The sequence below is a fragment of the Myotis nattereri genome (genome assembly GCF_964212035.1).
Source record: "Myotis nattereri genome assembly, chromosome: 10".
NCBI classification, from domain to species: Eukaryota; Metazoa; Chordata; class Mammalia; order Chiroptera; family Vespertilionidae; genus Myotis; species Myotis nattereri.
Window position 1 is genome coordinate 40,252,253 of NC_138085.1, and position 16,924 is coordinate 40,269,176.

Genomic DNA, 16,924 nt, shown 5'->3' on the forward strand with positions numbered 1-16,924 from the left:
TCTGGTGTCTTTGTTGTAAAAAGTTTTGAATGTTGATGTTTTTAATAATTTTTTTTTCCTTGGCTTGATTCAAATCTTGTCTCTACTTCTCACCTCCATCTCTTTTATTACAGTAACTGGGTTGGTGAGACTTGTGCCTAGGAATTAGCTCTTGGATGCATTTATCAATTCTTCTGTTTTTGTTTTATAATTTATTCATTTTGTTTTTATAATATTCTTTTGATCTCTTATTTCATGGTAGGATTCTTTTTCTTTACTTTTCCCTTGATTGCTTAATTTATTTATTCTCATTCTTCCTTCTAATAAAAAATGCTTAGGGCTGTGAATTTTCTTCTGAGTACATCTAATACCTGACTATATGTAATACATTTTTATATATAGTGATCTATGTTTTAATTTCTAAATAAGTTTGAAATTACAGTTTTGAATTCTCTTTAATCAGAGTATACAATCTTTTAGCTTTAATTAGAAGAACACATTTCAAATAAGTGGTTTTTTAAAAAGGTATTCTTCTGTTATTATATTCTAGTTTATCTTATTTTCAGAAACAGTGATCTCTACAGTTCTGCCACCTGAAATGTATTGTGTGTTTTTTTTTGTTTTGTTTTTTGCAGCATAGTATGTGATTACATCAGTTAGGGTCAGGACCATCTCCATATAAAAAAGTTCAAAATAACAGTGGCTTAAACAATTTAATTTGTTTTTCTCTCATGTCAGAGAAGTTCGGAGGCAGGTAGATCTCCGCCATGCGGTCCGGAACCCAGGCCCCCACTTTCCTATACCATTCTCAGTGCTGCCTTCTACCATCAAAATTCCCTCATAGTCCAACGTGGCTGTTGGTGTTCCACCATCACATCCACAGAAGAGGGAGGAGAAAGAGGGAGGAGTGAAAGGACACACCTCCCAGCTGGGTCAGTTCCCTTTAAGGAATCTTCTCTGAAGGCCCACACAGCAGTTCTGTCTATATTTCATGTAGAATTTGGCTGGATGTCTAGTCAATCCCCAAGTATAGGGATTCAGTTAGTGAGAAAGAAGGAGAACATGCTTGCTCAAGAGGTGGGCAAACAAGAGCCTGCGTTAATAATTGTTTATAAATATTTCATTAGCGCTTGAAAAACATACATCATTTGGCAGTATCATCTCTGCCGAACCAGAGAAGTTGAATTTGGGGCTCATTTCCTCGTAAGAGGCCAACTGGGTCCTGACGGAAGTAATGGCTGCCGTCATCTGGGATGAACCAGCTCACGCGAGGGGTGCCAGCATGTCTCTAGCTCACAGGGTGTTGTGGCGGACGGCCCATACTTTCCCACTCTCCCCTCTTCCTGCCCAAGGCGGGTCAGTCATTTCAGGGTCCCTGCAGCCCTGTCGGCATCCTGGGAACTCGGGTGCTACTGGTCCACTGCCAGGCTGCCAGGACCTCACTGCTGAAGTAGCTGCTGAGAATGTCCTGTGGGCGCCAGTGCTCGCCCAGCCCGGAGCTAACAGCCTGTGCCGGGCATGACGCCCTGGCCCCCGAGACCCTGAATGAACACTTGGCTGAGGTGAGCGAGCAGCATGGCCTGGGCCTCAGTGGCAGCCAGAGCCGAAGGACAATGCTCACCGGGCCCCACTTCTCAGCCCTCCATGTTCATACTCAGGGTTAGAGCAGCTGGCCAGGGGCCAGGTCCTGGGAGGAGCCATTGGACCTGGAGGACCCGTAGGCTTCCATCTGGGCACTTTGACGTGGACAGTGGACAAGCCACAAGCTGCGTGAGGACTCATTGGCCCCACTCCCTCCCCGGGCCACTGCCTTCCCTACGTGGAGGGAGCACATTGGCTGTCCCAGCACTTCCCTCCCAGGGCTGGCTCCCACCAGCCACGTCCGCTCCCCCGAGGCCCCACTGAACATCTCAGCAAATGCCGGGCCTGAACAGGAGTGAAGGTTCCAGTCCACACCTTAGGGAAGCCCCTGAATGACAGAGTGGGTAAGAAATACAGGCATGCAGAAGCCACTGAATGCTCACCAAAATAGAAATGGGGGTGCCAGTGAAGACACTGAGCGCTGAAGGGAAGGGGTCAATAACGTTGGCGGGTACCTTAGCTGAGAAGCTTCTGGAAGCAACACCTGAGCTGCCTCGGCCAGGTGAGCATTCCTGGCCGACCCTGCACCCCACCCCGCCTGAGAGGAGCCCGCCCCCACCTGCTCACTCCCCAGAGCGCAGGGGAAACGAGCTGGTTTTCTCCCAGAGGCTGGTGCCAGTTTAGTCAGCAGATTTCACAGATCCACTGGCACCCATGTAGTGTCTTATTTTAAGCTTAACATTTGAAGATGGAACTTCTCCCCCTTGGGTGTGTGGCGACGAGATCCCGATTTATACATCAGCAGGGCGGCTGGTCCCGCGGCCAGTGCAGCGCAGGCTCCCTGCTCCAGGCCTTTGGCACCAGAGCCCACCACCAGCAGCTGCTGCCGACCACTGGCCGCTCCCCGCCAGGCTCCGCTGAGAGGCTGCAGTGCCACCACTTGCATGGACCTGTGGCTGCGGCAGGCAGGCCAGTGACCCGGCCCCACCTGCCTTCCCCACCTGCCAGCCTGTGCCCTCAGCCATGGCCACCAGAGCGGCTCAGCTGCGGGGAACTGCGTCTCTCATGGGCCTGAGTTTCTCCTAGGTCGCCCAGGCCCCCCCCCGCCCCCCCCCAGCTTTGCTCCCCATGCCCCCGCTGCCTTCCTCTCCCCTTCCCCCATTTTTCCAGAATCTCAGAACTCAAGGCCCCAACCCCATGCCCAGCTGGGGACTGAGGAGGGCAGACTGCACGTCCAGTCCGTGAGTCCAGTGGCCTTGGGTTACATCCAAACCGGAGTTCTGTGCTGGGACGTTCAGAGCTTGGACTCCGGACGCTGAGCCCTCTCCTTTCCTCAGCAGCTGCTCAGGGGACTTTGCAGTCCTCTCTCTCAGTGCTGGTGTGGGTCACGTCATCTGGGGGTGGGGGACAGGGGTGGACCACAGAGGCTCGCTTTACGTGAGGATTTGACTGTGTCCCGGGGCCTTTCTGACATCTCCCAACCTCCCTCACCCCAGACTCTGCTTTTTCACACACTTAAATCCCAGCCCCCATGTTTTCCCACTGTCAACGGCACCAGCCATTTTGGCCCCATGTATGTCCTACAAGAAGTGTCGCTCGGTTATGCTGGGTCTGACCAGTCAGAGGCAAACACTCATTTGACAAAAGATATTGTCTTTCCCTGGTTTGCCCCCTTTAAATAGCAGCACCCTTAATGCACTGGAGTGCTACTTTTCAGATCATTAGTCACATAGATCAGAAGATGGAGACAGAGGAGAAGGAAAGAGCAGGCACAGTGTTGAGTAGCGGGGCTCCTGGCGGGTCTTTGAAAAATGCAGAGGAACATCTGGAATGGAGTGTGTCTGTGTGGGGGAAGGGGGCACGCTGCTTTCCCAGCGAGGACCCCCAGGTATGTGGGATGTGAGCGTCACACGGTCTCCCCCCCTGAAGCTTCTGGAAGCTCTCGAGAGTGGCACACTTTAACAGGTACCACTGAGGCGAATGCTGCAAAGAAAGTAGGCAGGGTGCGGGGGGGAGGGGGACGTATGACAGGGGGGTCTGACCTCAGCTTGAGGGTCAGGGAAGGCTTTCTGGAGTAGGCGACAACTGAGCTGGAAGCTGCAGGGCGAGGAGTGATTAGCCAAGCAGAGTCGGGGTGGGGGGTGCGGACAGTTATTTTGCCGTTACCTTGCTTGGCAAGATAGTCCTGTGCCCCGCAGCCCTCCCCTGACTTAAGTTTCACCACCCCGTTGTTTTGACACACACCCTGTTTTCTCTCTGGATTGGCTACGCTTTTATTTTAAAAATCTTATTTTTTCCTATATTTGAGTTAGTTTTGTATGGACAGTGGCCAAGGGGTGGAGGGTTGCTCCTGTCTCCCACTGTGGATCCCAATATCACGGTTTACAGTGGTCTTGGTCTGCTGTCCCTTGTTCAACTGTTCGTGTCCCCCTTTTGCCAAGCAGATTGGGATATTTGGTGGCACCTTCCTCCCAGATTGAGACCTCATCTCTCCGCAGAGGTTAGGGCACTCAGAAGGAAAAGGGCTGAAGGGCAGTGGTTCTCAACCTTCTGGCCCTTTAAATACAGTTCCTCATGTTGTGACCCAACCATAAAATTATTTTCGTTCTACTTCATAACTGTAATGTTGCTACTGTTATGAGTCGTAATGTAAATATCTGATATGCAGGATGGTCTTAGGCGACCCCTGTGGAAGGATCGTTCGACCGCCAAAGGGGTCGCGACCCACAGGTTGAGAACCGCTGGCTGAAGGGCAGGTGTGGTTTTTCTTGTGAGCCAGCTCCCAGGTGGGTGCCGTTGATTGGCCCCATCCCAACTCTGTCCTGAGACAAACTGTCTTTCGTCGCTTCCAGGGTGGCCCCAGCCTTGGGCTAATGGTCACCAGGTGGAGTGGATGGATAGTGAGGCTACTCAGAAACCAGCATCACGAGTGAAGACATAATTCAAGGTGCATTAATGATACAGAACATTAAAACCATAAAGGACAGCACATTCACTCTTCCTGTATGGTCATCTCTGTATTAACGAGATTTTGCTATGATAGTGCCACGTAACACACAGCCACAGAACGTTAGTGGCAGTCGTACACATTTGTTGTTAGGGATCTGGGGTTTGGCTGGTCTAGACTGGGCTTGACTGAGGCAGTTCTGCTGCTATAACCACAGGCCTGGGATCGGCGGGGAATCAGTGACCCAGGCTGGACTCTGCTCCTCACGTTGCATCCTCCTTGGACCGGGCACCAGTCAGGGCACGTCTCCCCGCAGTGGCGTTAGAAGCACCAGAGGGCGACCGAAGCACACGAGGCTTCTGGGGCCTGGCTTAGAACTGGCACACTGCCACCTCCTCCCACACGCCATTGGCCAAAGCAAGTCACGTGACTAAGCCACACCAAGAGCAGGGAAATACATCCCTCCCATGGCCAGGGTATAGATACAGGGAAGCGTGAAGACTCAGAACCAAACTCAGTCTGCATCCTCTCTCCAAAGGCTACCCCCTCCCCCAGCCCCCATGCAATTCAAACTTTAATAAAAGGGGCAAGGAAGGGATGGCTGGTGGTTGTCATTGTCACGATCCATCATCCATCTTTTTCTGGCCAATAATTGTTTAATGTTCTGAATCAGTTGGCAATGTTTCCGGCATGTCATTTGGGCCCATCTTTGTGCTGAGTGCTTGGGGGGACATCAGGGAGAAAAGCCCTTATTCTACCCTCAGGAGCTCCTGATCCACTGAAAGATAAGGCTGGTGTCCAAAGATAAGATGGGGCAAGATGATGCTCAATTGTGTCAAGCAGACTGGAGTTCAGAGAAAAGAGAGACGGGCAAAGACGGGAAAAGAATGAGATAGGAGGAGAGGACATACTAACCTGGTGGTAAGCGCGGGCTGAATGGCAGTCACTGTGCCGAGTGCTTCCCACGCCTGCTCCCATGACATCGGAGAGGAGCCGTGATCACATGTAACCGATGAGAAAAACAGAGGCACAAAGGACTCAAGTAACTTGCATGTGGTTGCCCTTCTGATAAATACTGGAACCAGGATTTGAGTCCAGCTCTTCCCGCAGCCAGAGCCTGAGAGTTCATCACCAGGGCCCATGGCCAGCCGTCCAAGGGGAAGGGGGTGGCAGAAATAGACAGCTGTGCATAGGGGGCAGTTCCCAGGGGGTGGGTGCTGTGGAGGAGACCCCAGCCATGTTATGAACTATAAATGGGAGCAAAGATAGGATGTGCGATTTGGCCAAGGTCCTGCGGCAAGACAGGGTGGAGGCTGGGCTGGAAATTCTGGCTGTTGGCTCTCCTTCCACTTTCCCTGGTACCAGCCGCATTCTGGGCTCTCTCCACCCATCTGCGCGGCCACGCCTGAAGCGTTTCCCTCTTGGAAGAGGTGCAATCCACTGGCATTGAAGCCGGGTGGACTGGCTCCCTCTCTCCATCCATCTCTTTCCTCCTTTCCCCTGCCATGTTCTGGAAAGGGCAGCGTGAGGGAATGTGGGCAGGTTGCACCAGAGATATACATCTGAGAGCTGAAGGAACATTTATTTTTAATTTAGACTTAAAAAGAAAAAAGGAAGTTATAAAATATCTGCTCTTGCTCCTGGGATTGTGCAGATGGTGCTGCGTGTTGCCTAATAGGGAATGGGGCTGGCACCGCGTGCTCCTGGCCCCACCAGCCTGACTGCAGGGCCTGGAGGGTGGGGTCCCTATTCCCTTCGCCTGGGCTCAAACGGGCCCCTTCGGCTGTCGGGCTGGCCAATGCAGCATGGTGCTCCGCTGCCTTCTAACCTCACCCTTCCTGGACTCCAGTCAGCTGACTTCCCAAGCCTCCTCCTTAAATGAGGTCAGTCTCAGCTGTTCCACTACCCTGAGCTCACACAGGCACACCTCAGCGCCACCTTACCGCCTCCGCCGGAGAGAGCCGGAGCCCACCTACCTCTCCCTGCCTGAACCCCTGTGTGGACATTAGAATTTATCAGATTTACAGACACAATTAAGTGCCCGATTAAACCACCGTGTCCCTTTCCCGACCATGTGGTGTAAAGACTTTCTCATGCACTTTGCTGTTGGGTTTTGGTTTGTTGTGGTTAGGGAGGTTGTATTTCTTTCCTCAGGAGGCAGCAGGGAACGTGGTGCACAGAAGATGCTCAAAAACGGGCATGGAGTCTGCTTCTTCCTTTGTGTGCAAGGAGAAGAGCTGGAGAAGGAGCCCCTCAAATCAGAGAGATGGGGCTCCCAGGCCAGGAATCAGGAGACATGCCTCTTTAAAAAATATATATATATATATATATATATATATATATATATATATATATGTATATATATATTTTTTTTTACAGAGAGGAAGGGAGAGGGATAGAGAGTTAGAAACATCGATGAGAGAGAAACAACATCGATCAGCTGTCTCCTGCACACCCTCTACTGATGTTGTGCCCGCAACCAAGGTACATGCTCTTGACCGAAATCGAACCTGGGACCCTTCAGTCCGCAGGCTGACGCTCTATCCACTGAGCCAACCCGGTTAGGGCAAGACCTGCCTCTTTTTCTAGGAGCTACGAAGCCTTGGGCAGGTCACCAAATGTCTCTCATCCTCAGTTATCCCATTTGCAAAATGCAGAAAGTAATTTCTATTTTTTTCTGAGCCCCAGAGTTATAATAAGGACCATGGTAAGTGACATAAGGGGAAATGCTTAGCAAAACCCATCCATCTCCTTCAGAAAGCATAGGGAGTCAGAGGTGCATGGACGTCAGGCTCGTGTGAGGCAGAAGGTGGGCCAGCAAGGTGAAAACCCGACCGGTTACAAGCCGTGTGTGTGTGTGTGTAGTACATAGCCTGGGTACTGGTTTAGTTTAGGGCTGTGGTTTGTTCTGGAAAAGACTTGATATCATCAGATTTTAAAAATACATGGCACAAGATGAACAAATGAAGATGAAAATGAGACAAAAGGAAATTTAGGAAGGGAAGGGAAGATGAAGTCAGGAGTGGAGTTTGGACACAAAATATGTGCCATGAGGATGTGTACACGGGGCAGAGGTGGGCCCTGGAGCTCTGGCCTGACCTCGACAGTCAGGGCAAAGGGAAGCACAGTTAAAAATGCCCCGTGTCTGCAAGGCCAATGCAAACCAGATGCATTTCTGAACCAGTACGATTTCTGAACCCAGGGGAGAGGACTCATAAGGGTTCCCTCTGATGTAACGAGCTGCAAGGGTCCTGGACAGCAGCTGTGTGGTACCAACAGTGAGTCCCATGGGGCTGCATCGTACCCTCTCCTGGTGGCCAAGCACAGTTCTGGGGGTGCAATGGGGATTGAGGGAAAGAAGGCAATGACGTTCATAACACACCCACGTAATAGAAACCAGCAGATTATGGGGAATGATATCCCCCCAACAGGGAAGAACTACTCACAGACACACATTTGCTGGCTCATGCTGTCTGTTCCCAGCTTCATGCCTCAGCGTCCCCTCTATGGTCTGGCTCCTGACTGGGGTCCGACTAGAAGGAGGTCCTGTGTTCCCCATGATACCTCTCAATTGGGTTGGGGTGGGGCGAGCTCTACTGACTTTATGTGTATTATTTGGAAACTGAGAATAGAGTTTAAACCAAGATAGGACCCCCAAGGTCAACCCCTTCACCCTATAGGTAAGAAAGGCGGAACCCCAAAGGGGACTGTTTTATGCTGGAGATCACACAGGGACGGAACTGGAGTGAGAACCCAGGTCTCCTGTTTCCCACTCCAGTACCCGCAAGCTGCCATGGCAAAGAAAAATGGAGTTACCATCTCATTTTGGGGAGAAAAATATCATCATAATTTCTCACTGGAGCTATGGAATGCCTTTACATTGTATAATTTTATTCAAACTGATATGGGCCAATAAATATAAATGTATGTGCATATTCACTGTTTTAAAAACATTTTAATCTTTAAAACATGATTTACTAATGTTGCTGAGGATGTCTAGAATTTGATTTACTGCATAGGATTGAGTGTTTATACTTGTTCCTTACAAAAATTCTTGCCAAAGAGCCATTTTATCACAGGAATAATAAATAAGTCAATATGTGGATGGTTGTGCACATTTTTTCCCATATGCAGCAGAACTGGGTAGGTGTTATTTTGCACACAAGCACCCAAAAGGTAAACTTCAGAGACCTGTGGATCCCTGAAGTCCAAGGTTTGGCCAGTGTTAAAATCAGACAATCTTGACTTAAAACAAAACCAAACCAAAAACCCAAAACACCAAAGTCAGTGAGTGTGGGCTTTGGGAATAGTGGATCCACACATATGTAGCCATGCTTAGCTCTATGGCTCATTCATTCATTGAACAAATATTTATTAGACATCCATGTTTCGTTCAATAGCTTAAACATGGTGTAGGTTTTGCTTCATGAGGGCCCAGTGATAACATATAAATTCCACCAGCTTGTATTTGTAAAGCACGTAAGGTCTTTGAAATGAGTTCTATTGAATCCTCACAAAATCCTGCTGGGTGGCTGGAGTGTGGAGGAGCCGGGTATGCTGGGCAGAAGTGATGGTGTTTAGTTTGCTTGTTTGTTTTATTGTTCCCCTGCCCACAATTATGAACAGAATGCCTGTCAGCTGTTTAAAAGAATGCAGAAATATTCAAGAAGAATGTGAGGAAGTCCTATGTAACCAGACCTACATGCTGTGCTACAGTTTTTCTTCATGCTTAGAGATATGTATGTGTGTTTGTGTATATGGTTTTATATAAGATGTTTTTCTTTAAAAATAAAAAAGGGGACTGTGCTGTAATACGATGCTACAGCTTGGGTTTTTTTCATCATGCACAGTCTCGCTACGGGCAGCAGGTTGTATGAACACATCGTCCATATCAGTCTGTGCAGATTCAGCTTGCTCTTATTCGTGGCTGTTTAATTTTTATTTGCAAAAGTGTAGGGTGTTTCTTTTGCCTTTTTCAGCCTTTCCTCTCTCTCTCTCTCTTTCTCTCAGGTGGTCGGTCTCCTTTTGCCCAACCAGACACTGGCATCCACGGTCTTCTGGCAGGTAACAGCCTCCTGGAAAACAGTCTCCTGAGGGAGGGCCCAACAGGTACTGGTTAGAACTCCTGGCCTCAGCGTCTCCTCTCCCATCCATGCCCCTTGGGGAAATCACCCCATTTTGTACTTCTCACCAACCCAGAAGCTACTGGGAGAAGCCCAGGTCTTCATTCTCCTTTGCAAGAAGGTAATGAGGGCTGGGCTGGTGCCCTCAGCTGGATGGCTGGTTGGTGGCCGCCCACTCTGTCCCTCGGTTGCTTGTCCCATGGCCAGTGACCTCGAGACCCACAGCCTCTTTGACATCAGCCTCACCCAAATCTGTGGGGAAGGTAAATGCACCCCAACCCCAAGGTAGTGAGCTGGGTGACAAGGCATCACAGACCCTGGTCTCTGCTCTTGAAGAGCGTCTGGGTGTGGCTCTCTGACAGTAGTTGAAGCTGTGTGTGTGTGTGTGTGTGTATCTGTCTGTCTGCAGAGAAAGAGGGGAAGGAAGAAAACCTGTCAGTCTTCAGGAGAGAATGTCAGTCTTCCCTGAGCACAATTCCAACAGTGCTGGTGTCTGGGCATGGCAGGTGGTGCAAGACATGGGGCTGGGATGTTTTTGAAAGAGATTCAGGGCTGTCAGTCATTCCAGGGGCCTAAATGTCTGCCTCTGTCCAGTAAGTAATGTAATAAGGAGGACGAGGCAAAGGCAGGGGATCCATTAAGGGCATGATTTTGGAAGAGGCACTGTCTCTGGAGCAAGTTGGACTGCCGGGGTGGGAAGAACCAGTGTCCTGGTTTGCCAGGAGCTGGGGGGTGTCCCAAGGCTGCGGACGTTCAGTGCTAAACCTGGCACAGTCCCGGGCAAAGTGGATAGTTGGTCATGTTAATAGTGGGATGGATGGACCCACCATGAGCTAGCGACTCAGGTCTTTCTGAAGGTGTGTGGCCTCCCAGGGCCCTGGCCTGGCTTCCAGGGAGGTGAGCACACCTTCCCTGACTTCTCCTCTCCCCCCTTGCCTTTCAGTGGCTGAACCAGAGCCACAACGCTTGTGTCAACTATGCAAACCGCAACGCTACCAAGGTGAGCACCAGGGACCACCCTCCAGAGGTGGGCTTCAGGTTGGGGCGCCCTTCATTCTCCCTGCAGTGCGTCACACCACTCGTTTGGCTAAGCACTGCCCTCCTGTAGGCACCTTATTTACACTGCTGGGAGGGGCTGTCCACGTGACGTGAAGAAGGCCTGTAACATGGGAATGGGGGGCAGCGACAGGGGTCAGCTCCACTGGCTCCAGAATTCTCTGTGGGCGGCTCTTATACGGATGTTGGACCTAGACAGCCTCAGCCAGAGGGAACCGAATTTCCCTACAGCTTTCTCAAGCTTCCCTGGAAGCTGCCTCGCTGCCCCCAGACTATTGGCTACAGAGGGTGAGGTGTGCTGGGTCTGCAGGGACTGTCACCTTCTCCCCTCCTGCCCTTCTGGGACAAACTCTCCATGGAGGCCCAGTCACCCTTCTGCTATCAGGAAGGGGCTGGGCCCTGCTGCACTGGCGAGGCTGCCTTTCCCCCTGTCAGTTCTCTCGGTCTTCGGTCCAAAGTCAGGAAGAGGGGAGGTGGGGTCTTGGTCCCCTTAGGGGGGGTGGGCTGTCAGTTTGGGTAGGAGAGGGTGTGTGCTGGCCTGAGGGGGTAATACTTTGGGGCCTAATATCTTGAATACACACACTCTCCCCATCTAAGCCTTCAGTCCATGTCGCGCTCATATGCTTCACACACGTACATCTCTGCTTGTTCAGCTCCCGTTTACCTTAAACCAAGCATCTCCCATTGTGGTATATAAAGGCAAGTTCTTCAGCTCTTCCCTATTTTTCTGCATTGCAATTTGAGGTGCATTTTTCCATAGAAATATTGAGCAACTGTCATCTATTGCCTGGAAGCACAGCTGCTACCTGGGTCAACAAAGCCTGTGAGCGCCAGCCAGGCGGGAGCCAGCCCTGACCCCGCCATGTCTAGCCAGGAAGTGCTCCAGGGCCAGAGAGCCCACTCACACCATGTGGTCTTCCTAAACGGGTTCTGCTTGCCCAGCCATGGGTGACCCAGTTGACCCTTGCTGCTCTCTACCGCCTGCCAGCAGTGCCTGCCAGTGACCTTGTTAGGACAGGGCAGAGTGCAGGGGGCCCTTTGGCATCTCCCTGGATGTTGCCGCCTCGTATTTCCATATTTAGAACTGCACTGGGGGTGGCTGGGGTCCTTCTGGCTTCCAGAGGGTCCTCTTCCTTCTCACCCGACCCTCCTGTCTTGGAGGCAGGAATGCCCCTTGCTGGCTGGGACTATTGGCAAGGGCAAAGTGTGGGCACCCAGTGGGCCTGAACTTCTGTCTCTTGTCTTCCAGCCTTCACCTGCATCCAAGTTCATCCAGGGCTACCTAGGAGCTGTCATCAGTGCCGTCTCCATCGCTGTGAGTAAGCCCTCCCACCCACCCACCCCACCCCAGCATCTCAGGCTAGACCTTGTCTGAGGGTCAGACCCAGGCAAGGAGTATGGGAGACGGGCTTCTGTGGGCAGGCTATCAGGACTGGCTTTCGAGGCAGAGAAGAGTAGATCTTGGGAGAGCATAGGCTGGTGATTCTGGTTTCAGAGAGCAGGCGGGAGGTGCGGTGGTGCCTATGGGTGACGGGAAGGGCTGCCCACTGCAGCTGAGGGCACATGCCTGTCCCTAGAGGCCGGCTTTGCCTGTCACTCCCCTGAGCGGAGCTGGTCCTCACACTCAGGAGCGCGGCTGATGCAGGAGGCGAGGGCCTCTGGAATGATGCACAAGGTTGGCCCAAATGCCAGCTGCCCTTTGGTTTTTGCCTGAGCCCCTGGGGCACTGTTGTCCCCCCTCCGTAGCCTTGGTCATGTGGTCACATGTCCAGTCTCTCCTGGAGGCCTGTAAGTTCCTCAAGACAGAGGCAATAGCTCATTTAGAGTCCCACAGGACTTTGAGGATAGAGCAGCGATTAAGTAGGGGAGGTTTGCCGACTGTGTGAGCCTAAGGTCGGATCCCAGGTGAGGGAAGAGGGCAGGTGACACTGCGAAGGGCCGAGGCCAGAGCCAGAACGGAAGCTCACGCTCCCAGGACCTTGGCTACATGGCCCTCTGCCTGGATCCCCCCCCGGGAGCACACCCTTGCTCCTGTCTGGTCCTCTCTCGACTCTGGCTGGGTGCTCTCCTGTGGCTGACTCCGGGGCAACTGTCACTTCACAACTTCGTTATTTTATTCATTAAGCAATAAATATATGCAACTGTAGGAGGGAAATTAGAAAATTCAAATAAAAAAATCCACATATAATAATCTTTTTGCAAAACCCAATTTCCTCATCCCCTCCCATGTCATTAAATAAATATCACAATTGTTCATGAAAAGGCATTGACCCATCATCTACTTCACTGTTCTCCTACAGTCGGGATTGGGGCTCTTCTGAAATGGCCTCATTTACTCCACTCCCACGTAGACCAGCTCATCTCCAAAGAGCTGTTGGGTGTGTGTGTGTGTGGGGGGGGTGTCCCCATTTCATGACCAAGAGCGTTCTCCTTCCCTGAATCCTTATGTCTCATCCCAAGGCATTGCCAACTCTGCCCCAGTGGTTGGCCAGGAGGCTCTAACCCACCTGTGACCTAGATGAGACCATTTGGCTGGGGTCATACAGATCGGGGATCCCTGATTCTGTGGGGGTTGCTGGCCAAGGTCAGGGCTCTTGTGAGAGACAGGAAGGGGCTCTGTCACCTCTTTCTTGCCGATGTCACCTCCTCTCCCCTGATGACAAGAGGAGCCGATGGCTCAGCCTCGTTTCGAAGCTTGAAAATCCCGCTTTCCCTCTCTGAGACTGAGGGGTGAGGTGGGGTGGCGCTGGGAGGAGAAGCCACGTGGGGGAATACTGGGGGGCTCTGGTTGGGGAGGGCTTGAGAGGGAGGATCACTGTCCTGGGGACGTCCTCCTCCTGCAGGCCGGGGCCCAGGCCTGCACCCCAGTCCTGCTGTCTCACCCCAGGGGCCCTCAGTCCTTCCATCCCAACCACTTCCCAGGGCCAGAGGCAGCCCAGGTGTGGGGAGGAGATTCTGAGGCCCGCGCCTCCCAGCATTCTCAGGGACTTGGGGTCCTTCAGGGCTCTCAGAGGCGGGGTCTCACCCTAGGGCCTGGGGACCTCACCCTGGGCTGCCCTGGCTCCCAGGGGCTGTGCCTGTGCCTCCTTCCTCCTCCCCACCCAGCTGCCGAGACCTCGAAGAGGCTTTCCCCAACCACACCAGCCCACACCGTTCTCCCCCGCCACAAGTTCTAGAAACTTCTGTCCTTCACACACGCTTGGTGATACCCCATGCCCTGTCCTCTCATTGTTCCGCTGGATTACCAGTTAAAAGGGACGGCCCTGTGTCTTCTCCCCAGAGGGGGGCATGCAGCACTGCTCCATAAATACTTGTTAATTAGGCCGCTGATTGATTGCGGCCTCGGGAGGCCCCTCTCGCTCTGATCCGAGTCCCAGCAGCGGCAGCCCTCCGCCCGCCGTCTTCACACAGCGAGGGTCTAACTCCGGCAGATGGAGTGGAGTTTCTGACTTGGAAAATCTGCAGCTCGCTTGCTTCTCTTTTGTGTGTGTAAATCACAAAACCTCCGAAGAAAGAGGCTTTATTTTATTTTCCTTTCCCTTGTTCTCTGGAACCCCAGGCCCCGCGGCCTCATTAACTGATCTCTGCTTCAATTAGTGACAAATCCCCTCCCAGGGCGAGCCTGTTAGGAGGAGATGACCTGCAAACAAGTGTCAGGGCCCCGGTGGTTGGCCCAGCTCTGGCATTAATTAAAACGAGTCCCTACAAGCAGCCGCGTGGACGGGCTGACAGGCCGAGGGCAGATCCCAGGGACCGGGGACGAGCTGCAGTGGAGGCCAGGCCCTGGGGAGTCCAGCCTCCTCTCTGGACCCTGCAGAGCCCTTTCCCCTCTCACGGGAGCCCATGACCTTGGTCAGCACCCCCCAGATTCAGAGAGCCCCAGTTTGCATGCCCCGGAAGAGAAGTCTCATGCTGGTTGCAGGACCTCCAGTGTGGGGTTCGCAGCCTTTTGGTGAACCCTCTAAATAGCTCAGTGTCTGGCTTCTTGTTCGAGAATAAGTTTGCTGTCTGTTAACAAAGGAAGCCTCCATCGGCCCTCGCTGTGTGTTAGTCGGGAGTTGGTGTTGAGCCCTTGGTGGTCAGCGCCCCTGACCCGGCTGCATGAGGCCGACCCACTCAGACCCTGAGGGGTGCATGTGTGTGAGCACTGTGCAGACACTGGTGCAGATGCACAGACTGGTGTGTCCTGCAAAATGCCGGGAGGGAAAGCTGGGATGTTCTGTGATAAAACCAGAATTATGAAGAAGGCGACCCCTTGGGTGTGGGACGCAGGCAGGGGACCCCTCATTTACACAGGGCTGACGGTTACAGGACAGACCAGAGAGAGGCGGAGGCAGGGCTGTGAGTTCCACAGAGGGGGCACAGCGGGAGGAAACCAGAAAATGAGTGGCATGATGTGCAGAGTGATGGTGACGAGGTGACGAGGTGACGAGGTGATGAAACGGGGTGAGCGGGGGTCACGGAGTACTGTAGTGCCACGCCAGGAACCCCTCCCGGAGTGCAAGACCATGGCGTTGCTGGGGGTGCAGGCAGAAGCGTGCTGGAGAAGTCGTGGCAGGGGGGCTGGCAGGCCCAGCAGATGGACCGCCTTCATGGACACAGGGTCTGGGACGAGAGTGGTCCTGGGGCTGAAGAGGAAGGCTCAGGGCTGACGTCCAGCCAGGAGCTGGTTGATGGAGCCAGAGTATGAGAGCTACTTCACGTCTGATCCTCAGACCCTCCCCACCACAGCCAGGTCTTAGCTGGCTGAGGACTTTCCCTTTTGGAGCAACACTGACCTCCATTTCCAAAGGGCCTTGGCTCCCAGGCCTGTGTTTTCTGGCCAGAGCCAAGTCAGCTACATGCATTTGCCCCTGGTTCACAGGAACCTCTGCCCCTGCAAGATGCACCTGGCTGGCTCTGGGGTCCAGGGTGCACGTCAGGTGTTCTCTGTGGTCAGAGGTGTTCTCTGTGGTCAGGGGTGTTCTCTGGGGTCCAGGGTGTACCTCAGGCCTTGCTGTTCTTCTCTGGGCCTGACGGAGGGGCCGGCAGCCTGGGCATCCTGGGCCAGACTGTTGTCTTGCTGCTGTCACTAGGACTGGCTTCTGAGTCGAGGGCCCATCGCATGGACCCTGTGGCATAATCTGAAGTGTTCCAGAAGCCCACAGAGGGCGATGTGGGCAGTGGGGGCTCTGACATGACTGTCAGCTCTGTATCTATTCTAGGGAGGACGATGTGGTGTCCCCTTCTACGTGGAAGGGGTCTGATGGATTTGGTTTCCCAGCAGGTGGCTGGCTGGTCTCTGTGGGTTATGGTTCAGGGGTCAGGTCTGGTCAGTGTAACCAGCAAACAAGCCCCTCAGGCACAGCAGGAGCCGACTGGAGTTTTAACCTGTACCTGACGCTGACCCAGCCACGTGGCCCTTTGCTCCTGAGCCTGCTGCCAAGCAACAGACCTGCTGGGGTTGCAGGCAAATTAGAGGGTCATGGGCCACTTTGTTACCAAGTTTATGCTACAGGGAGCGCCATCTGGTGGGAGGTTTTGGTACCTCAAAGAGTCTTTGACCTGCCCCAGCCAGTGCCCTCCAGCGCCCACCACACTCCTGACCATTTGGTTACGTTACTTTCCACCACCCGAGAGTGGATGCAGATTCTGACCTCATGCCATCCCTCCTTCCAGGCATGCCCCCTCCTATTGTTCTCCAGGGGCCCCTGGACCCCCGATGGCAAGCTCCGTGAGTCCACAGAGCCCTCTCTGCAGCCTGCTGAACCCTTCCTTCTAACCTGGCTGCATCCTACTCACCCCTCAGGGCTCAGTCAGGCATCTCCCTTCCAGAAGCCTCATGGCCTGGGGCCGCCCCTCCAGGACCCTCCTCCTGGTGGAGTGGATGAGCCGTCCTCGCAGGTGGACTTAGACCCGCGTGTGCAGCACCCAGTGCTGGGAGAGCTGCTCGCTGAGGTGGACAGCCGTGCCGGCACAGGGCGTCTCCTTGTGGCTCTTCGCAGGCCCCTCCTCTTTCAGAAATCACTCACTTGGTATACCCTAGGGGCATTGACTAAGCACCTGCTCCTTTCACCAGGCAGGAGTTCAGTGAGGATTGAGAGAGACAGAGGCTCTGAGCCCAGTGCTTCGGGCCTATGAGGAGAGATGGATGTTTAGTAGAGTCCACAAGTAAAACCGTTTCTGTGAAATTCCGTTTTTAAATCCTACACGCGTATTACTTTGATTTACAACATTTTAAGAAGGTAAATAAGCAGGT

At 52.9% G+C, this 16,924-nt stretch overlaps 1 protein-coding gene across 5 annotated transcripts in view; it reads left to right on the forward strand.

Moving 5' to 3' along the window:
• The window catches only part of SFXN5 (sideroflexin 5), a gene marked incomplete at both ends in the record, with an annotated part of 100,751 nt that overhangs the window by 40,387 nt on the left and 43,440 nt on the right, over positions 1-16,924 (forward strand). For all 5 annotated transcript variants that reach the window (XM_081101099.1, XM_081101103.1, XM_081101100.1 and 2 more), the window contains 3 exons: positions 9,518-9,571; positions 10,574-10,630; positions 11,936-12,001. In XM_081101099.1, coding sequence (XP_080957225.1) covers positions 9,518-9,571; positions 10,574-10,630; positions 11,936-12,001 — 177 coding nt within the window. The remainder of the gene's footprint in view (positions 1-9,517; positions 9,572-10,573; positions 10,631-11,935; positions 12,002-16,924) is intronic.